The sequence below is a fragment of the Ziziphus jujuba genome, chromosome 11 (genome assembly GCF_031755915.1).
Source record: "Ziziphus jujuba cultivar Dongzao chromosome 11, ASM3175591v1".
Classification (NCBI taxonomy): domain Eukaryota; kingdom Viridiplantae; phylum Streptophyta; class Magnoliopsida; order Rosales; family Rhamnaceae; genus Ziziphus; species Ziziphus jujuba.
In genome coordinates this window covers 13,219,392-13,242,975 of record NC_083389.1, presented here as the reverse complement: position 1 = coordinate 13,242,975, position 23,584 = coordinate 13,219,392, and the positions used below count along the sequence as shown (strand labels likewise).

General features: G+C 30.0%; 3 protein-coding genes across 8 annotated transcripts; 2 read left to right on the top strand and 1 right to left on the bottom strand.

Annotated features, from left to right (window-relative positions):
* The first annotated feature begins 869 nt into the window (after nt 1–869).
* LOC107432498 (peptide-N4-(N-acetyl-beta-glucosaminyl)asparagine amidase A) lies at nt 870–4,452 on the top strand. 4 transcript variants are annotated; one of them, XR_007238442.2, is made up of 2 exons: nt 870–2,963; nt 4,139–4,452. XR_007238442.2 is itself a non-coding variant. In XM_048465615.2 (1 exon), exon 1 carries the CDS (start codon nt 1,001–1,003, stop codon nt 2,864–2,866), a length of 1,866 nt encoding a protein of 621 aa, XP_048321572.2. In that variant the 5' UTR covers nt 870–1,000; the 3' UTR covers nt 2,867–3,073. The 4 variants fall into 4 exon arrangements, 1 of the variants encoding a protein (XP_048321572.2); XR_007238441.2 differs by lacking the exon at nt 4,139–4,452 and adding an exon at nt 3,870–4,116; XR_007238440.2 differs by lacking the exon at nt 4,139–4,452 and adding an exon at nt 3,701–3,847.
* A 216-nt stretch (nt 4,453–4,668) lies between these two features.
* LOC107432520 (peptide-N4-(N-acetyl-beta-glucosaminyl)asparagine amidase A) lies at nt 4,669–7,126 on the top strand. The gene has a single exon (XM_016043670.4). The coding sequence runs from the start codon at nt 5,050–5,052 to the stop codon at nt 6,820–6,822; it is 1,773 nt and encodes a 590-aa protein (XP_015899156.3). The 5' UTR covers nt 4,669–5,049; the 3' UTR covers nt 6,823–7,126.
* Nucleotides 7,127–11,847: 4,721 nt separating this feature from the next.
* LOC107432506 (protein LIGHT-DEPENDENT SHORT HYPOCOTYLS 10) lies at nt 11,848–14,650 on the bottom strand. Of its 3 annotated transcripts, none has more exons than XM_016043652.3 (2): nt 13,889–14,646; nt 11,848–12,303 (listed from the first exon to the last, which is right to left on the bottom strand). In XM_016043652.3, exon 1 carries the CDS (start codon nt 14,509–14,511, stop codon nt 13,936–13,938), a length of 576 nt encoding a protein of 191 aa, XP_015899138.1. In that variant the 5' UTR covers nt 14,512–14,646; the 3' UTR covers nt 11,848–12,303; nt 13,889–13,935. The 3 variants fall into 3 exon arrangements, with proteins under 3 accessions (XP_015899138.1, XP_015899136.1, XP_060669046.1); XM_016043650.3 differs by having other exon boundaries at nt 11,848–12,321; nt 13,889–14,639; XM_060813063.1 differs by lacking the exon at nt 11,848–12,303 and adding an exon at nt 12,341–13,342 and having other exon boundaries at nt 13,889–14,650.
* Nucleotides 14,651–23,584: the final 8,934 nt, after the last annotated feature.

Sequence of the window (23,584 nt, the reverse complement as noted above, 5' to 3'; positions counted from 1 at the left end):
TAAAAATACAAAATTGATAATCAAAATCCATTCGGGTATGTAAATTAGAGTGCATACAGTACTCCAGTTTATACAACCCCAAATTTCTATTTTCATCAATTTTCAAAAGCCTTTTTTTTTTTTTAAGTTTATATGCTGTGTTTTAATTTATTGTTAAGTGCCTAAAGGTATTTTTCATTTATCGTTATTTTTCATTTATCAATAATTATTTTTGAAATATAAAAAAATTATTAATAGCAAACCCGTTCTTAAAAATAATAATGAAAAATTAATAGCAAACCCTGCTAAGAAGTGAGCTACCTCATTAGTAGACATGGGTGAGGAAACACAAGGAGAAAAAGGTAACCTCAGTAGCTCTAACCAAATTAATAACAAAAAATTCCTCTATCAAAGCATTAAGCAGCACTTCTACAGCTTACTTAAGAGTCTGATTCAATGGAAACACATTGATCAAAGTTGAAGTAAAACAATCTTTTTTCAATTGAATAATATGAGTTATATATGATCAATTTCATCAAATTCATAAAATGGAAATGAAAAAATTAGACAGAAGTGATAAGAAAAAAAAAAAAAACAATAATTCGATTAGATAATATGAGATTGTTTTGTTGTTTGAAGAGTAGAGTGTAAAATAGGTAATAATTTAAACAGTTTAAATGTAATATTTAATCCTTCTATTAATTGTGGATAAACTCTTTAAAAAAAATGGGGGTGATAACTCTAACTAATATATAAAAAGATAATAAATTATCAAGTTATCAACTTTTAATAGAAACCAAACAGCATTTAAAAAAATATATACATCCCCCAAAAAAAAAAAAAAACTTTTACTTAAAGAAGTGAAAAATATTAAACAGAAGAAGGAAAAAAATCCATGATTCAAAGATTTCTTTTCCTATGTCCAACGACTTCTACTGAAACTCTGCAACCATACAATAACAAAGTAAAGTAGGAAATCACATCATACTAACACAACAACAACAACAACAACAACCATTCAATGGCTTCCTTTCCATTCTCTCCCCTTTTCCCTTCACTCTTCCTCCTCCTCCTCCTCCATCAACCTCTATTTTCCACTGCAAATCTACACAAACTCAACCTCCTCAGACCACAGATTCTCACCGAGCAAACACCTATTGAGGTCACCCCACCTACTGTCTTCTTCGAAGTAACCAAACCTATTGAGCTTCCAAACACCAAACCCTGTTCCCATCTCATTCTCCAGCATGACTTTGGCTACACATATGGCCAATCACCGGTCTTAGTAAACTATACCCCTCCTTCACATTGCCCATCGCGGAAATTCTCCAGGATCGTCCTCGAGTGGAAAGCAACTTGTAAAGGAAGGCAATTTGATCGCATTTTTGGAGTTTGGCTTGGTGGAATTGAGCTCCTCCGTAGCTGTACTGCAGAGCCAAGAGCCACTGGGATTGTTTGGAGTGTTGAGAAGGACATTACGAGGTATTATTCCTTGCTTTTGAAGAATCAAACACTAGCTGTTTATCTTGGCAATCTTGTGGATAGAACTTATACTGGGGTCTACCATGTTAATATATCGCTACATTTTTATCCTGCTGATGAACATTTCGATAATGATTTGCATAACCGGCATGATTTGGTATCTGGGTACGATTCCTGGGCCGATTTGGTACTGCCCATTTCTCGAAAACTGCCTTTGAAAGCTGGGTTGTGGTTTGAAATTGAGAATTCAACGGATACAGCTTTAAGGGAATTTATAATTCCCAAAAATGTTTACAGGGCTGTTTTGGAGGTCTATGTTTCATTTCATGAAAATGATGAATTTTGGTATTCTAATCTTCCAAATGAGTATATTGCTTCAAACAACCTAAGTGATACGCCCGGAAATGGGCCTTTTAGGGAAGTTGTAGTTGGTCTTGATGATGAAGTTGTTGGTGCTATATGGCCTTTTACTGTGATCTATACTGGAGGAATCAATCCCCTCTTATGGAGACCGATTACGGGCATTGGGTCGTTCGATCTTCCTTCTTATGACATAGATATTACACCTTTTCTTGGAAAAATTTTAGATGGAAAGTTCCACAACATTGGTTTTAGGGTCACTAACGCCTTGAATGTTTGGTATATTGATGCTAACCTGCATCTTTGGTTGGATAAAATGTCTGCGAAAACTGAAGGAAAGCTTTCTAAGCATATTAGCTTGCCTCTTGCTGTTTCGATGGAATATAAGTTTAATGGTTTGGATGGGACATTTTTGACGAGTGTAGGACGGTCTGTGTTGTCAACTGGATGGGTTAAATCCTCCTATGGCAATATCACGACTCATTCTGTGCAAGACCTTTATTACAGTAATTTAATAGTATTGGGGAATGATGGGGATATGCAGACGGTGAATCAGACTATCTATTTCAATGACTCTGTTCATGCCGAGACACCATCATCATATGTTTACTCGTTGACATCAAACAAAACATTTTCTCTTTACTTGTATTCTAACGATCTGGATCAGGGAAATGGGACTTATTTATCTGTTGCAAACGTTACTTTAGGATTTGATGAGAAGTCATCCAAGGATGCTGGTTTAGGACTTTCAAAGTCCTCTTTGACAAATCTGCAGAATGGTCAGGGTTATATGGTTGTTAAGGACCATCTGGTATCTAGCGGGGTTGGGAGCACACAAGAAGTGTACTCATATGTTGGATCCGAATCCTGTTACTTCAGAAATATAAGCTGCTCAAACTATACCATTCTTTATGATGAAGTTGGATATGCATGCCAGGAAAAGAAACAATCTCATCTGGGTTCCGGGTTAAATAAATGGTGGCCATTTCCTGCGCGAAAGGCTCTTCTAACGTCTGACTTGCTAGTTAACAATAAAGGAGTTTAGATTACTCGTCTGGGTGGTTCGACAAATGCTTCACATAAGCCCTTCATTTGTAAGTCGTTCCAGAGGATTCCTGCAAGTGGATGCCCCGAATAATAATGTGTGTGTTTCGGTATCCATAATCATTATTCTGTGGAGATGATTGATAAATTTGTTATTATTATTATTATTTTAGTAGAATGAATTTTGTTAAGTTATTTGTTTGTAAAATGTTTTCTGGTTCATTTTTTAGGTTGTGATGAAGAGCATATTAACTTTCATGAATTACATAATCAGTTTAGTTTCAGTTGAAAATGAGCTCGGAAATGTGGAATAGGGGAATGCATAGCATACCATATCAATTTAGTAAGAGTATAAGCATGAAATGGGTATGATTCTGCAGATTCCTTTCTTTCTAAAGGAATCAACTCTAGGTTTAACAAGCATGCTATAATGGAAACATAACTGAATTTCTTTCACCTAACCAAATGATATTGCTACCCGATAGATGAGAAATGATATGCAGATGTTTTGTTTACGTGCTGAACTTTGTTTTCTAGCAATTAGTATCAATAATGTCTCTTTGTTGACGTGATTTTACCCTTTATGTAATAACAAACTGTAGTTTATCTGCTAAAATGAAGCAGTAGCCTGTCCATTTGAAAGTGAGCATTGAAACTTAAGTATGTATATTAACAACCAAAAAATATCATGGATGTGATATGCAATGGAAGTGCTCATGTTGTTTTTGCTTATTATAGTGACCTAAATCTGCGAAAGCCTCGGATGCTTTCCTTAGTTTCTCAAGAGACATGTTTGTTTTTAACTTCATCAATGTTCTGTGACAATTTTTTTCAGTTACTCCAACCATTGCTAGACCATTTGCTTCTCCTACGACGACAAGGCATGGTTTTTATATGTGATTGTTTTCTTGCTGGTTTAAACTTTCATCTATCCCACCATTTAGTTTGAGAATTCATTTGCTTTCTTTGGATTCATTTGCTATTTTGTTGTATAAAATTTTAAGGAAGAGGCAGCAGTTGAGGTTGGAGGAATTTCTCTATGGATTTCTACTAAATGCTGAATGTGTAGCTCACCATTGTACCATTAGGAGAAGATTTCCCCTTTCTCCAAATTTTATGTAAATGGAATTACGGGGGGCTATAGAAACATATATATTTGATGAATTCCCCATTGAAGTTTTGAGAAGCTGAAGAGCATAAATCCGGCTATTTGAACCCAAAAACTTCTGCATCACTCATACTACCTTCTCTAATTCATTGGATGAATTTGCAGAGCTAGGATCATTGCTGAGCTTGAAGGTTGCCATTCTTCAAGACATTATCTTAGGAAAGAAGCCTACAATTCAAAAAAGGAAGTTATTGAAAAATCCCCTGAATCTGGGTTGACTGAGAACGTTTGAAGAGTTTAGGGGACCAAAGAAAAAGTCTAAGCTCCCAAAGATATTGTCCAAGTTGAGAGGTAAAATTCATGTGCCGAAGGAGTTCTTCACCTACAATTTCTGCTCGAAAGATGTGTTGCTAAAGCTGCAACTTGAGAAGTTATTTTATGATTTATTATGATTCAGCAAATAATATAATTTACCATTATTAACAATTTCGAAGGTCTAATTTTTAAAATTTATTAAATAAATATATATTTTTTGAATTAAAATTTTACAAACACAACTTCAGAAAGAGAAATTTCTTTAAAGTTTAATTTTATTTTTTTTTCTTTCCCCCCTTTTCAAATCCTTCCATGTATTCAAATTCAAAAGATTTTAAAAAAAAAAATGAAAAAGAAAAAGAAACAATGAAATTAATAGAAAAAACAATACCAGAAAGGAAATAAAAAATGACAGCTAAAGACCATATTAGGCAGAACCATTTTTAGAAAGGGGAAAAAAAACAAAAAAAAAAAAAAATTACAAAAGTAAAGAAACTGAAAAGTATGACATCAAACGTGAATAAATAAATGCGAATAATTGATTCCTCAACAAAAGGGGATGGTCACGAAAGATTCTGTCACAACTTTCAATGATTACAGCGGCTTTCTAAATAAAAAAAGGACAAAGAATCCAAAAATCAAAATACATATACCAAATCAGGCGTTGGTTTTTACTCCAACCACACAATATGACAAAGAGTCTTTCCCTTCAAAATATTCAGTAGCAAAAGCAAAACCGTTACTGTAGTCTATGACTATTCATGGCTTCTTGCCAATTAGCTCTTCTCTTCCTTTCTCTCTTCCTTTTTCACCAACCTCTGTTTTGCACAGCAAATCTCCACAAAATCAACCTTCTCAGGCCAGAAATTCAAACCCAACAAACACTTCTCAATGACACCCCACCTACTGTCTTCTTTGAAGTGACCAAACCCATCGAAATACCAAAAACCAGTCCTTGTTCCCACCTCATCCTTCACCATGACTTTGGCTACACTTATGGCAAACCACCAGTTCTTGCAAACTATTCCCCTCCTTCAGAATGCCCATTTCAGAAATTCTCCAAGATTGTCCTTGAATGGAAAGCAACCTGCAAAGGAAGGCAATTTGATCGCATTTTCGGAGTTTGGCTTGGTGGTGTCGAGCTTCTTCGTAGCTGCACGGCAGAGCCAACAGCTACTGGGATTGTTTGGACTGTTGAGAAGGACATTACAAAGTATTATTCGTTGCTTTTGAAGAATCAAACTCTGGCTGTTTATATTGGCAATCTTTTGGATAGTACTTACACTGGTATATACCATGTTGATGTAACATTTCATTTTTATCCTGCTAATGACTATTTAAACGATTTTGTGCAAAATGGGTATGATTTGGCATCTGGGTACAATTTCTGGGCTGATTTGATACTGCCCATTTCTAGAAATCTGCCTTTAAAAGATGGATTGTGGTTTGAAATTGAGAATTCCACGGATTCCGCATTGAAGGAATTCAAAATCCCTAAAAATGTTTATAGGGCTGTGCTAGAGGTCTATGTTTCTTTTCATGAAAATGATGAATCTTGGTACTCAAATCTTCCAAATGAGTACATTGTTGCAAACAACATTACTGATTTTCCAGGAAATGGGCCTTTTAGGGAGGTCGTAGTCAGTGTTGATGATGAAATTGTTGGTGCTGTATGGCCTTTTACTGTGATTTTTACTGGAGGAGTCAATCCTCTCCTATGGAGACCAATTACTAGCATTGGCTCATTCAATCTCCCTTCTTATGACATTGAAATCACACCTCTATTAGGGAAAATCTTAGATGGGAAAATCCATACTATCAGTTTTAGTGTTACAAATGGTTTGAATGTTTGGTTGGTTGATGCTAATTTGCATCTTTGGTTGGATAGAACATGTGCAAAAACCGAAGGAAGGCTCTATGAACATACTAGCTCCCCTCTTGATGTTTCACTGGTATCTAATTTCAATGGCCCAAATGGAACATCTTCGACAATCGTAAGCCGGTCTGTGATGTCAATTGGGTGGGTTAAGTCCTCCTATGGGAATATCACTACTAAATCTGTTCAAGATTTATATTACAGTAATTCAATGGTGTTAGGAAGCAGAGGAGATATGCAGATAGTGAAGCAGATAATCCATTTCAATGACACTGTTCATGCCAGTATGCCATCATCATCTTATGCCTACCTGTCGAAATCGAAGAAAACATTTTCTCTCTACTTGGATTCTAACATCTCAAGTCTAGGAAATGGTACTTCTTTCTATGTTGCAAACCTTACTATGGGGTTTAAGGAGAAGAAGTACAAGGATCATGGTTTTGGAATCTTGAAAAGCTCTTTGGAAAATCTGCAGAACGGCCAGGGATATATGGTTGTTAAGAAAAACTTGGTAGTGAGTGGACTGGGGAGTACACAACAGAAATACAAATATGATGGAGAAAAAGACTGTTATTTCAGAAATATAAGCAGCTCAAACTATACCATTCTTTATGATAAAGTGAGAACTGCATGCCAGAAACAGACACTTCTGGTCTAAGCTACAACTTACAGAGGAGGAGATCATGAAACTTTTTCTTGCTTTATGGGATTTTGTTCATAGCAGTGAGGGCTTTGTTGTTATTTATATTGAATGATTATTCAAATGCTTCATAAAATTAAGTTCTCCATTTGTAAGAAGTCACAAAGGATTCTTGTAGGTGGATGCCCAAAATAAAAATGCTAGTGTTTTCATAACCCATTGTCATTAATTTATGAAAACTGTTGTAGAATTTCATTAAGCTATATAACTACGGTTTGTTTTTCAAGTGGTATAATTAATAAGTACGTTATTTTCCTTTCAATTCCAGTGGAAATTTCCTTGAAAGCAGTTAAGGAGAAAACATAGGACACTAGTCTTATCAGTGTCCAAGAGGGAAAGAGATTTTTGATCATTGTGTTGCATAAAGTGTGATTTTGCTGCCAATCAGCTTTCATTTTAAATGATTAGTGTTTTAACCAAGAATTAATTCCATAATGGAAAAGTATAACAGAGTGGGTATCTTTATTTAACAAACAATATCAAAAGAGGAGAAAAGAGAACCAGACGTTTAACTTTGTGGCTAAAACTCTTTCTACCTCTATCTCTCTTTTATATATTTTTTATTTTTCCTACTCTTTTTTATTTTTTAATTTCAATTTGAAAAGGAAAAACACAGTATATCTGATAAGGTGAAGCAATCAAGCATAATCCATATAGCAATACATACATGTCATGAAAGATCTTCTATTTTTATTATTTATTTATTTTTCCTGATATAGAGCTCATGGTGTTTGATTTTTTCAGTAGTGCCAGCTTTGAATCAAGATGATCAGATACTTGACTGAGACACTACATGGTATCAGAAATGCTATGATTGTTGACCATGCCCACCAAATGGTGCACTTAGGTAGGCTAGGCATGGATACCATAGTAAACACTGTAATTAGTAGCCATGAACACCAACACTAAACACTGTGCCCATTTTAACGCACAGTAACAAATCATAAAGCGTCAAAAGATTAAAGATAGAAAATCTTCAGTACACAGAAAATATATCATACCCTCTGTTCACAAGCACTTACAGAATCTAGATGTAGGATGGGGACTATGGCAGGGAGTACTGAAAATTTAACCAGGAGCACATGCTATTAGCCCTGATTCTCGACCTGTTAATTAACCTCGCATGCATAAAATTAAATGGCCCTTCTTCTCCACCTGCTTCTCCAACTAACACTTGGCTTAGGGGGCCCTTAATGGGACAATTTTGATTGCGATGTTGGTGGGCCAAATTAAGCTGAAAATAATAATAACAAAAATTATCTCGAAATGCCAATTTTTAATTTGTCTACCAAAATTCATAAGGTATCTCTCTGTTAATAAAATAGAGGACCATGATTAATTTTACTTTTACAGTAATGGTACAGCACCAAAATAATAATTCATTTACATATTATTATTATTGTTATTAGTTAATATATTTATATCATTTAAATATCAATAAATAATCTATAAATAAATTGATTAAATAAATTTTTATTTTTTATTATATTATTTAATAAATAAATTTAAAAAATATTGTAGTATTTTTAAAATGTTGTTATTTTTATGTGTACAGAGTGTGTTTACCATCCGAGTAAATGAGGATCAATGTTGACGTGGCAAAGATCTTTAAGTAATAATTCGACCAACGTGGTTTTAACACCAGGAGCAGATTAATGAAGTTCTGTCCAAATCACCAATGGCTGTCTTTTCGATGTCTTTTTCCAAATCAAATTTCCGATTTGTTTTCAGTTGGTGCTTTTTATTTTTTTCTTTTTTTTTTTTTTTGGGATATATATGTATATATATATATATATATATGTATATTTTCAGTTGGTGCTAATTGTCTCATTCTGATATTAAATTTCACATTATCGCTCTGATCAATTAGCTAGTGTTATTGAATTATATATATAATCTTAGTGTTTGCCCATATATTTGTGTTGTGGTCCAAGAGTACGAGTATTGCTTTAATTAATTCTAACATGAATATCATTGTGTTGAGGATACGATCTGCAAAGATTTCCACTTTTAACCTAGTTCCATGGTGTTCAATATTTCGGACATGCTTGGATCAGAAAGAGGAATTCAGAGGCATTTGGCATTAGCCTGCTCTCACATATATATATATATATATATATTTCTAAATCCTAATTACCTAGCTAAGGTGTCTGGTAATTATGCATTCATTTATTTATTTACTTTTTTGTTTTTTTCTACTTATTTATCTAGTTTACTTATTTCAAATCTTTAGTTAGTATAATTGAAATTCAACATCTCAATTAACTAAAAACATAAAGGAAAAAAAAAATAAAGAACAAATTGAGATTCATTTAAAATTAGGTTGGTTTTTTATTTTTATTTTGTTATTATTTTTTTCTTCCTTTCAATCTTATAATTATTTAAAATATCTCACAAATTCTTATTATCACTAGTTAATATTAACAAATATTTAAAGCAAGCAAACTACATAAAATTAAAGAAAACAAAAAAAACTAACATCTTATTAAACCACAACTAAGGAAATTAAACACGAAAATGAATAAAATATATTTTTTTTCTTTGAAATTATCTGCAAGTAATTGAAACAATAGTAACTGGTTGATTATTAACAAAGAACGAGAAAACGAAATGGTATCCAACTCAAAAGCTAACTTATACAGATGTTTTGAATTTTTGACATACTTACTGAGGTAGAAAGCTAAAAGAGGAATGAATAATTTTGAGGGAATGAAGAAACAAAAAAAAAAAAAAAGTTTTGCTATTTAATAGAAGCTGGGAACAATATCTTTTATTTTTAATTTTAAGAGTTGATAAGCAACTTGGTGTAGCCATCATTTTACTATCTTTGTTCGTAGTATTTTGGCGCATTTTATAATATTTTGTATGAAACAAATTGCATCAATATTTGGTATAACTACTTTTGGATCAAAGTTTGGCTCTCTCTCTCCCCTTTTTCCTTTTTTTTTTTTTTTTTTTTTGTTGGTTGTGCAAGTGGATCGAAGTTTGTTTGGCTTGTTCGTACATATAAAATATAGAAAATCTTTTCTTTCTTTTTTGTTTTTTTATCCCCTTTTATTTCTATATGTTGGTAACCTTGGGTAGAAAAATATTTGGCCTTTGATTTTATTTTCTTTATATATTTTAGTCATTAGTTCTTTCCATTTTACCTTGTCATCACAAACATAGAAATGACCAAGTATGATTCCAAGTATTCGAACCGTTGGGTGATAGCAAATTAACCAGATTAATTTTTAACATGATAACTGTAAATTTGAATATAAAAATTTTAATTTGGACAATCAACTTGGAAATTTGAATGTAAAACATATACATATTGCAATGTCTTGACAAAAGATTGACTAATATTAGTTATATATTTATATAATATTGGTGTATTGGTAAGTTAGGGGAATTCAACCATTATGCAAAAGGCTAAAGAGGGGGGAAAAGTATTATTACCGTCAGTAAATTTGGAAAATATATGTCTGAAAACAATTATAAAAAAAATCACCGTTGTCTACACAATTTAAAAAAAAAAAAAAATATATATATATATATATATACATGGTTATAATTAATATTTTCAATATATCCATGTTAGGGTTCACATTATGCAAGACGTGATAGAGGGGATAAAAGTATTATTACAGTCAATAATTTGGATAATATATGTCTTTGCAAATACAGTATTCCAATAGTAAGATCACTCTTTTTTTTTTTTTTCTTTTCAAACAATGATCGAAATTTGAATATTTTCATTTTCAATATTTTTTTGTTAAAAAGAAATTGGATAATATATATGCAACTGATAAAGTAATAGAGTTTTATATATAGATAAATAGACCTAATAAAATGTCATATAAATTGGTATCTAAATGTTTAATAAGTTGCATAAATATAATATGTACATCCTAAGATAGATTACATTATTAAAAAAAAAAAAAAAAAAGGTTTCCAGCAATACATATACGTGAATTTAAACATGTTTATATACTTATTACCAACCGATACAAAAAATAATAATAATAAAAAGTCTCTAAGAAATAGATGTCTAGAGTTCCAATCCCCTACGCTTAATAATAATAATAATGTTTAATAATAATACTGATATATTATTATTATTATTATTATTATCAGCTAGCTGCATTGATATAACTATTTATACAATTTGTTTATCATATTTTTGTTTACTTAATTGTCATGTCTTAAAGATTTTTCTTCCCCGAATCAATCAAATGGAAAGATAAAGACAAGAAAAGATGTAAACATTTGAAAAGAGCAGCCAAATAATTGAGGAAATCGAGAGGAAAAAAAATTTGTTCAAGCTTGGGGTCAAAGATATTAATGTAATTATTGAAATGACTTAAGAGGAATCCAAAGATATATATATATATATATATACATATATATATATATAAGTATAATTTTTTTTATCAAGAAATTCTGGAAAAAAAATTAGGAACATAAATAATATATTATATAATTCCCATTGTTGTATAATATTTTTATGGATAAAAACTTGTTAAGGACTTTAATAGAAGAATTATTAAATATATATATATATATATATATATATATTTCTTTTGGCTGAAAGGAATATATTATAAAAGTGGATTTCAAAATAATACTCAATTGCATGATGTATCATTAGTAACTGAACAACACATATAAGTTACTTCAATAGAATGAAACTCACCTTAGGTATAGAATTTGCACGAAAATGAAGAAAGCTAAAAAGTAAAAAATTAGGATGTGTTTGGTAATAATTCTTAAAGCTCTAAAACTGCTGTAGAAAACAAGCACTTTCCATAATGTATTGAAAAAAAAAAAAAAATCTTAGATACGCTTTTTAGTGATTTTATATAATAGAAATCACATACTTAATGATTCTGAAAAATACATCAATTAGGTAATTCATTGAGAATTACTTTCTAGAAGAGACAAACAAATCCTTGATCTGTTTTTGTTTTCTTCGTAACATAGCGCCGCAAGTTTGTGTCATTGACATTCATAATTTGTACCAGGAATATTTATTGAGAAACTTGGTACAGCTAAAACTGAAAAGCATTAATAATTCTTTTGCATCAATATGCAGACAAAGACTTAAAAAAATGGTTTAGATTACATATTTTTTTCACTTAACTATATATTGTCTTCGGCTAATAAACTTACTAAATATGAAAACTACACCACCTAAATAGAGGAAAAGAGGGGTGCTAACCTGTAGCAACTCATTTAACTCCATCGATCCGTACCAACTTCACTTCTTCCTTATTTAAACAAGAGGTGCTAATTGAGCTATAAAGATAAAAAAAAAAAAAAAAAAAAAAAATAGGACTGCTTGATTCAAGGTAGAGTCCATGGTTTTGCTACTCCAGCAAGACAGATCGATCGGCTGATATATTAGCTTCTTATGATGTTGAGATGGAATTTAGGACTTGGAAGTTGTTTAGAAGCCTGAAAATAATCAATAATCTAATTTGGGAATCAATATATAGTAACTGGAAGACATGCATGAAGCCATGATAGAATAATGAAGTAATTAATTTAATAAGAAAATGACTTTAAGAAAACCAAAAAAGTAAACCAAACAAAAAAAGGCAAATTGATGATCAATATATGTTGGAGGCATTAGGAATGTTTAATGATTAATTAATATTTATTTATGCTGGCAATTATCATAATAGTCTATTTACTACTAAATTTTTAAGAATTTTAGACTTGTATGTATGTATGTCTATATATATATGTATAAAATTTGTATCTACCTACTGGGTGTCGTTTCCCAATTTATGTGGGGCATTTGGTGCACAACTACACATAATTGGGGCAAATATATTGCGATATATATATATATATATATTAATTGATATATAACTAGACTATTGGGGTATAACTAATTAGACCTGTACGTATAAACAAACACTAATCCATGATTGGTCTATGTTAAATGCAAATTAAGCTATCCAGGGTAATTACTAATAGGGACCCAATAAAACGGTAATCGGATTTAGATATAAAAAAGACGAGTCTGATTAAGGTACAAAAGTATAAAAATACCCAATAAAGGGACATTCACAAGATGGGATATAAAGGAAAGGGACAAAATAAAAATAAAATAAAAATAAAATAAAAAAGAATGAAAAGGCAATGAGAGAAATATTATATGTCAGAGCAAAGACAAAGCTGCATAAAAATTTAATATTATGGTGTACATAAAGATCCTAGTAATATTGGCTGATGTTAATAACACAACCAAACAAATTAACAAATAGGCATTTTGGTTATATCCTACTGTCCTAAGATCTTGAATCAGAAGATTTTATTAAGATTGTGAAAAAGATATAATATATATCTATATAAAAATTCATTTATTTAATCATAGAATTCCAATATATTTATATATATTATATATGCATTATGTATATATGTATCAGACGTTGTGTCCGTTCATGTAGGGTACAAGATCATGCAGAATCCCAAAAGAGAACCATGACTGCAGAAAAGCAAACATTGGAATTATTATATTTCGAAAACCACAAAATTAAAAAAATTAAAATTAAAATTAAAATACCATGATTTTGCATGAGAGAGATCTTCTCTATATAATCATAGCATCAGTTTTTTTGTGAAAAGCTGTTTGTGGTAAAGTTTGCTGATCAGTACTGTTATAATGTCTTTACTCATCAAGAAGCAAGCTATATATTCTGCAAAATTAGGGTTTTTGAGGGCAGTTAATAGCCTAGGGTTTTACAAAGTGGATTATACACATCCTATATACATGAAGATGAATCATATATATGTTCAATTGAACCAACATATTACATCTTCAATTACTTATGAATTTCATTTCCAATCAAATTTTCCATCAAACTTTCAGATCAAGTAGAATTGCAAAACTCAATACTCAATCAACTATTTTTATCATCTATAAATAATCACATCAAGAAATAGAATTTCTTTGGTTATGCATGTTTGGAAGAAAAAGCCAACTGCAACATATTCAGATACATAGATTATGCATATATATGAGATTAATTACCATATTCTCCATACGCTAGAGAGAAATCCAAGTGAATCAAGGGGCTACTAATGCATGGAAGAGTTGGAAATTTCATCATTATTGGTCTTCAATATTGGATTATTTCTCTTCTTCTTCTTCTTCTTGTAAGGAATTCCTCTAGCCTTAGCTTGAGAATCCCTCACCTCACGCAAATAAACTCGAATAGCTCCACTGGCAAAAGGGTTTGTCTCGGGCAAGCCGCCGTTCTCTTCGTAAGCGGCTCGGAGGCGGCCGATGAGAGCATCGAGGCTGCCCCAAGCTTGTCTGAGAGGGCAAGTACAAGGGCCAGGAGGCTCAGGCTGTCCAAAATACCCACAACCTTGTAAGTGCACCTTAGTCTTTCCGAACAGATCTAGATAGCGAAGGAAATCGAGGACATGGTTGGAGTTGCACTGTGTAAGAGCAACCGGAGGTCTCTGATTCCTCAAATACTGCCCAAAAGTGTTCCAATCCCGCCGCTTCTGCGACTCGTATCGGCTGAGCGGAGGAGTTGGAGGAGGCTGCTGATGCTGATACTGATGATGATGATGATCAGGAGGAGAAGATAACAATCTGGATGTGGATGATGATCCTTCTGCTATATCTTTTCCTTTGTTGTTCATTTTTCTCTTTTTTCTTTTTTTTTTTTTTTTTTTTTTTTTTTTTTTTTTGGGAAGGTGTTTGATATTTGAGCTAAGAGGGAATAGATATGGTAGTAGATTGAAGAAATCGTTGGAGGGTGAATAATAGAACCAAAAAAAATTGCTGTAGATGAGGAAGGCCAAAAAAAAAAAAAAAAAAAAAAGTGAAAACAATGAAAATCACATCAAAAGGGGGGGGGACTAGTGAGGAGACATGGTATGGGGTCCATTGGAAGTGCTTTTGCTCCTTTATTTTTCTTCCTCTTTCGCATTATTTTGTTACTTTAATGGTACTAATTAACAATATTTTATTATATATTATTATGCTTCCATCACCAAAAGCAATCATTATTGAGTGTATTAGCGTAATTAGTATCTAATTTCAAAAACCCACCTTACTACGATACAGTGTGTTAGCTTAATTTTATATGTATATATATATATATATATATAAGTAACCTGAGTTAAATTAAATCTAGCTAGAGTCAGTGGTAGGGGGTTAATTATTTAACACGTAGTTACCAATTTTGGAAGCGACAAGATGGTATTGCTATGGAATCTCTGGCAACCTAATCTGCTACTCCATCATTTAGATGTAACATAAATAGATAGGATATAATCAAGTTGTAGATATTAGTGTCTATAAGCCAATGGAAATTAACCTTTAATCTTTGTCAAAAATAATTAACCATTAGTCAAGGGTAATTACTTTCAAATTGCCTCATATGTGATTATATTGGGTTTACTTGATCAGCTGTTAGAAATATATGCATATATATATATATATATATATTCTCTTTTTTGAAATATTTTTAACAAATGTAGACGACCTCGTACATAAAAAGATAACCAATTTTTTATATGTCACAGTTTAATTATTTATATAAAATATAATTTAACGTACACTCCTAGTTAAATCGTAACAGTTTGATTTTGACTTCTGTGAGCAGAGGATATGCATATCATATAAAAGGGGCATGCATATTATATAAAAGGATACATGTATATATATGTATATATCATAACAAGATTTAGCTAGTTGACCCTCATTTTGCTTATTATTATATATAATATATAATGCATACTTCTTATTTTACAAAGCTAATTGGTTTAATTAGTGTTTTTTCTTTTGTTTTGAAGGAATGGGTTTAATATTAGGTAATAACTATAAAAAATGACCACCAATCGAAGTGATGAAATTTGTTAGAATTCTACTCGATATATAAAAAATTAAGGAAAAAAATTTTCATATAGTTGAGATGTCATGTGTGACACGTGGATTTGTATTTTAGTGACGAGTGTCATCCATGACCAATAAGATATTGATATAATTGAAATCACCGTCATTACCACACCAATCAACACTGCTAATAATGCTTTTTAGTGATACTAAATAATAATATTTTTAAATAGAGGTGCTAGTGATGTTTTTGTTGTTTCTCTCTGGTTTCCTAACTTTGGGAGATTATCCAAGAATTTGATATGGACCACACCATATCCAATTGCTTGCTTTGCAATCTGTTTCCCAATTTCTAGTAATAAGGTGTGTCAATTTGCATTCGAGTGCATTGCTCAAGTTACGGGCTCTCATTTTCTATCAGACTTTGCTAGAAAAATAAAATATAACATTAATTATATTTTAATAAATTTGATTTATAGGGTTCTGAGGCGTAAGTTCTAAATTTTCAAAAAAAAGTGCTCTGGGTGTCATTTGTTAAAGTGCTCGGTTTTTATTTTGTTTTTTAAAATTGTATATAATTTTTTTATTTTAATTATTTATTAGTCTTAATTAGTTATATTTAGAGTTTGTTAAATATATTAATTAACTATAATTGTTAATAAAAGAAAAAAATAATAACACAATTTTAACTTATGTCTTATTTTTTGGTTATGTTTTTATTCTTCTTATATTTGTGGTTAACGAAGATGTATAATTACCATCACATTAACAAACAATTAAAGTAAGCAAACTAATATAATTTACAAAAATAAAAATTGAACGTATTAAAAATGACAAATTTTAATTTTTTAAATTTGTAACATATTGGTTTAATTTCTAATTTTAGCCAAACAAATTGTTAATGATTTTATTTGAGAAGCTTGTAGTAAAGTTTATGAGAAAAGAGATTATGGAATTGATCAATGAGAATTAAGCAAACTATTATCAATTTGTTTTGCTAAAATTGAGGATTGGACCAATCTAAAATAAATTTAAAAATAAAAAATCTAAATAGCTAATTTTCAAAGTTGAAAATTTAAATCACAAACCCTAAAAATCAAAATATTAAAGTACAATTAACCTAAAATATAATAATAATAGCAATGAGAGCTTTGGATTTTTACCAATCTTATTGCAATAATAATCCTATGGATAATCTTTACAAGTTAAAAGAAATGATCAAAGTGACCATTTTACTGGAGGATATAACTTGTTTAGTAAAGTCTCAACTCAAAAGATGGTACACATTAATTTGGTAACAGAATCAGAGTGTATATATGCTAATAGAATCAGAGTGTATATATGCTTTGATAAATAGGATATGAATATTATCATAGAAATAGAATTATAATTTCTTTTGCATATGTCTTCTGTTTGGTACGAAAACAGAAATGAATAAATGGTATATTATGTCAGATATTGTCTTCGTCTTCGTGTTTTGGTGCATTCCATGATTAGATGGAATAATTTTGAGGCTTTTTGTAAACAGCATCAGCTAGTCCTGCTATGCTTTGTTTACTTTTGAAAATTGGATCACTCACATGCAACATTATCAATTAATGTAGAAAAGGAACCCTTTTTTTCAAAATTTGCGGATGTTTAAAGAGGGGCAATCAACTTTTATTATTCGGTAAGATGGATTTACCATGTTATTATAAATCGGTGCTAATTCATCAAATATAACACATCATTCATATTAATTTTTAAAATCAATATTATTCAATTTTAAGTTGGTAAATTATTTATTATCAAATTGATTCCTTAATTTAATGCATTTATTAATATATTTAATTTTCTTCTAAAGAATATTATATCATTTACTTTATTGTATGCAAAAAATAAAATTCTTTATTTAAATTTTAGTTAAAAATATATATTCATTTAAAAATACCTTAAGAAAGGTTATCATGTATTTCATATTCCATCCAACATATATATATATATATATATATATGTTATTGTGTATTTTATATCCAATCCTTTATATATTCACACATACTTTTTAAGCTTAACATGATAAATTGAGAGGGCTATCTTTTTTTTCTTTTTTTTTTTCTGAAATTGAAAGAAATATTTTTTTATGGTTCTCTTTGTGTTGCTACTATTTTATAAGAAAAGTAATATATATGTATATATATATGCCTACACCGATTTTTTCATAAATAATAAAAAATAATAATTGTATTTTTTTGCTTCATATTGTTTAAGAAATAAAATGAATTAGATAATTCTTTTCAAGGAAATTAAATTTGGCAAATTCATACTAAATGAATTGATTTCTTTGGAATGAAATATTAAAAGAATTTGATTTATTGACAAAAAAAATCATCAATTAAGAGTATAATTATAATGAATTTAAAAAATGACATAAATAATATGTCATATTTGATGAATTAATACAATATAATTGAACTGGTCCATGGTTAATGTGGTAAAACCCATCCTACCAAATAATCTACCCTACTGAATAATATTCTTGGACACTGAGATAGGCCTATAATGGATTTTAAGAATAATCTACCCTGCTGAATAATATTCTTTGACACTAAGATAGGCCTATAATGGATTTTAAAAGAGGATTATTATTATTCTACAAAAATTTATAAGATCTTCTCATCTAGAGAAATGCTTGAAATTCAGATATATATAGTTTTTAGCTGGACATGGTGCACCAAAAGCTCACTATATATATATATTTTATATATATATATATATATTCATTATATTTTATTTTTGTGTTTTTCTTTAAACTTATTTGGCCACTTAAGGGTAGGTGTTACTATCACTTTCTTTTTCTACCCTATATTTTCGTTTGGATTTTCAACAGGAATTGCTATGTGCTTGTCACTGTCTTTGATTCTTGGAGAGAATAACATATAATGCCAATTATAAAGACGAAATGGTGATCATAACTGACTATTCATTGTCAATTTCTCAAAAATAAATGAATAAAAATATTCCCAAATTTTAAAAGGATAAATGATAAATGATATTCTCAACATCATGATTCTATATAGACCCATTAAGTAATTCTATTTTGATAAAACTCAAATAAAAAGTAGTCATAAACAGAAGACAAATTACCTGCGCTTTTATCATGCATATCTGGTTTAGAGATATGATCAGATTGGAAAGAGGTATATATTAAATTTTACTAGCTAAAAGCGCTTGGTGCATTAAACTATTGGGTTGAGAAAATTTTCTCAATTATAGTCCTTAATAGGAATAATATATATTTCTAAATAGCCAGGTTTTCCAACTTGCAATTTTAGCTATCTTTAATATTTTCAAGTTGTTTTTTAATTTTATCAAATGAGGTTAGCTTAATTGGTAAATAATTTACATCTAAAACGAATAATTATGAATTTGGAATGCAGGATGAAGGAGGAAAATTAGTGTAAATGATAAAGAAAATTATCTTTTAATTTTATTTAAAAAAAAAGAATTGTCTTTTAAATAAGAATTACTATTTGTTATCAACAATTTCATTGGTAATCATTCATTAATGGTGATAAATAGTATTACTCTTAAAAAAATAATCAAGGTAAATTTTTTATTTTTTTATCATTTACAATAATTTTTTCCTCTTTTTGTAACTGTGTTTCAAATCCACAATCTTCTAATCATAAATGAGAATAACTTATTAACTGAATTAACTTTATTTATTTAACGATTATAATTAAAGTTAGATAATAAAGGTCTACTTAATATTTGGCCTCTCTCATGATTCTTAATATTCCTTTGACCAACTAATTAGTATGAGAGACCCACACATTTTAGAGTTATCTCCAATCACTGGAAGAGTAATTATAGTCCCCTTTTATTATATTGAATATCATTCCATTTTCAAAATAAAATTAAAAGAAAATAATTAATCATTATGGGTCTTTTAGGAAAGTTTCGATTTGCTAAACTTTGCAAGATATGGTTTTGTGTTTTTAAAAAAATTATATAAGAACCCTCTCCCATTTGGACCAGGATCCTCAATTTCATTTTTACTACAATGTTATAAGTCATTTTAATTTGTATATAATCTTTGAAATTTTCACATGTAAATTGAATATATGAATATGTAAAAATATCAATAATAGTTAATTAATTGTATTTTTGTTAAAATGGGACAACTTAGAGGTAAAATTTGAAAAAGATGCAAGGTAAAAGGGTGATATTGCGTCAACTGAGATGCGAGGAATATTTATTATATAGTTTCTGAAAATACAAAATATATATGTAAAATTGACAAAATAGAATGGGTATTACTGTCCTTTAAATCCTAAGTATGGCCTGACACATCTTGCATTGCATTAGTAGTTTGCTCCAACTGTGCGGACCATTAGGCTTTGATCACCAACTACTGGAATTTTTTTCTTTTTTGGTAATCACCAACTACTGGACTTGGATACTAAGCAAGAAGAAGCATTAACATTGTATCAAATTGGGTTTTAGCTAGCGTACAGGGTGTTCTATATACGTCACATATCAAATTGTATACACCCTTCCCTTTTATCAATATTAATTACCCAAACTCCAAAATAAATGTAACTAAATATAAAATAAATAATGATGTCACATCATCACTTGGAAACATGTTGGTATTATTCTTCATAAATAAACATCTTCCAAACTGTTTTTTTTTTTCCCCCCCAACTTTAATTATCATGCCAAAAACAGAGAAAATATGTATATATATATATATATATTACCACATAGATGGGCAAGTATCAAACCAGAGACAAGAGGCCTGGAGGTAAAGTGGACAAGCCAAACTAGCTATTTTAAAATTAATTTTCAAAGCATAACGCAAGCCAAACTTGTTCATTATGTAAGAAAATTTTGATTTATACTTACATGAACAAAATAATAAATAAATAAACTAATAATTTTATGACAAAAAACCCTTCAGAACTTTAACGTTATGTTTGGATTAAGGATCAATATGAAGGAATTAAAAAATAAAAAAATAATAAAAAAAAAACATGCAAATCTCTTGTTTGGATAGTAAAAATGGAATGACAAGGAAGGGAATAAGAAGGGAAGGAATTAGTCCTATTTTTTAACAAATCTGTTTTATATCCAAAATTGAGAGAATAAAGGAAATGAATAGATTTTAATAATTTTTTAAATATATTATTATTATCTAATTGGCATATTAAACATGTGCATTGAGGATAATTTTATCAATAATTCTTTTTTGTTTCCTTTTATTTATTTATATGTTTCTTTTACGTTTACTATTCATTCAAACAACTATTATTAATCAATACTATCTTTTTTTTTCTTTCTTTATTAAATTTGTCAATTTTTTTTCATTTCCTCCATTCAATCCAACCATAGCGTAGAAGTATAAAAAAACTATAGAATTTTATTGTAAGATGAATGTTACAAAGCTAGGTATAAAAGTACATTTTCAGATTTAAAGGTTCAATTTTGACTTAAGAGTAAGAAATCCCTCCTCCCCATGTAATCAGAAAAGTTAGCTATGAGCATTAACTAAAATAATAATAATAAAGAGCTGTTAGCTATGAGACAATAGACTTTCATATTTCTGATTAAAAGCCGAAACAATGCATATATAATAAATATAGTTTATGCTGTATTAATTAATACCATATATATGAAATAATAAATAAAATCCTCGCTCAATAGTTAGCTTGATTAGTACTTGATATATGCCACTATTTTCTCAGTCTTTCCAAGGGTTCCCAACACTGGAGCTATCAAACAACTAAAATCATCATGCATAAAGAGCACCAAACAGTTACAGCACTTCTACAATACTTTGTAAATAAAAACATTATATATATATATATATATATTTCCCTCTTTTCTATCTGTTACTATTATTGAAGACTTAGCAGATTGTACGTGCTTTTGCAGATATGGTTCCCTTATTTTGAAAAGAAAGAAATCCTACAAAAATACACCTTTTTTTCGACTTTTAGTCGGATATGCCGGCTCTGGTTGGTTCTTTGAGGGGCATTCTTCTCTTAGCGGATGGTGGTCTTGACTCTTGTCAGTGTGTATTTTGAGTTGAAGACATGAGGTTTTTGAGTTTCTTTTAAATTTGTTTGAGCCAGAGAGAGAAAGAGAGAGAGGGAGAGCCCACCACGAGAGAGAAAGGAGAAGGCATGAAAAGTGAGAAAAATGAGAGGAAAACATTAAATCCAAATTCATTCATGGAGGGTAAAATGGGAAATGCAAGCTGTAGGTAAAAAGGGATCAGATGGACAAAATTTTCATTTTAAGATGGGATGGAAACTTTTTAATTCATTTGGACTCAAGGGACGTCCATACCAAAAGTCCAAAATTCAACCCATGTGGGTTAGATTAAGGAACCCAACTACTAATATGGGCCCGATCCACATGAGTTTGACAATGAATTTGAAATGTATAAATTGGGTTAGTAATTTTTTTTTTTTAATTTTTTTGAGGAAGTAAATGTTTTACTTCGTAACCTTTGTAACTAATGTGGCTAAGCAATGGGAATTAGGCCATTAGTGCTACTATTTATAGAATTACTCTGTATTTTTCTATCTTTTCTATGCTTATTTTTCAATATCAACCTTGATTTGCTAATAAATGAATATTTCTATAAAATCATTTTAATTATCAACAAAAAAGAAAAATATCTAAAAGATAATGAAATTAAACCTTAATTCCTGTACTATATCAGCGAGAGGAACAGTATGGAAAGACAAATCTCCAGCTAGTTGCCACTAGGAAGAGAGCAACTTCATGCCAATAAGACCCTTTTTTTTTTGGTGTCTCTAATGGCAAAGGTGGTGTAGCAGAAGCATAGTTGGGCATATGGTATTTGTTCATGATTTGGTTTGCCGAATTTGAAAGTTTCAAATTTACAGGGACTTAGACTTGACAGTGATAAAGAAAGAGAAGAGGGGGAAAAGGATGGAGAAAAAAGCTGAACAAAAATGGCCATTGTTTGCTGATCATTTTGGTTCTGCGTGGGAAATGTGAGATGTTGTCCTTATTGGACTTTGGTTATGGGTCAAACCAGAATTTTCAAAGTGTGCACCTGCGCAGGGTCAAACCATGCAGTTTCTCTTTATTTGGTTTAATCAATTGATTGGTGTGATTGATTGTCTAGGTACCAAGTAGGCAGGTGAAAAGTGATTGTACTTAATTAGTACTTTAAAACTGTTCATTGTGAAAGAAAATTTTGATTTATACGCACATATATGTCAAATAAAGAATTTAATGATTTATAACCGAAATTTGTAATTTCGAAATTAATAAAGCTAAACTTGTAATTTTAGTTCTTAAAACTTGTAACTTAATTTCAAAACAAAAATAAAATTAAAATAATTTGTAACTTTCGTTTACGTTAAAATATAATTAACGGGGTTGTCTATCTTTTATATATATTTTATATCCCTTTTTCTAAAATGGATTGTCAGAAAATAAACTAAAATCGTAAATGATGAAAAAGCATAAAGAGTATATCCTTTTTTTATTATAATGTGGGGTAGGGAGATTTTTATCGTAACAAAGTTTGAATTTAAATGTATTTTTAATAATTTTACTTAACTTAGAAGTACATAATGAATGTAACTATCCATTTTATCTTTTATTATATATATATATATATATGTATATATATACGAAAATTCTATAATGAGGACAGTTCACATAAGCATCGCAGTATTAGTGACAGTTTTTTATAGTATTAAAAGTGTTTTTTAAAAAATCATCATTAATATTATGAAAAACCGTCACCAATATTATGGTTATGGTCCGTACGAGCACCATAAACGGACTATATATATATATATATATATTGACATCATTCTTAGTATTGTACCTATCACACATGCCAAA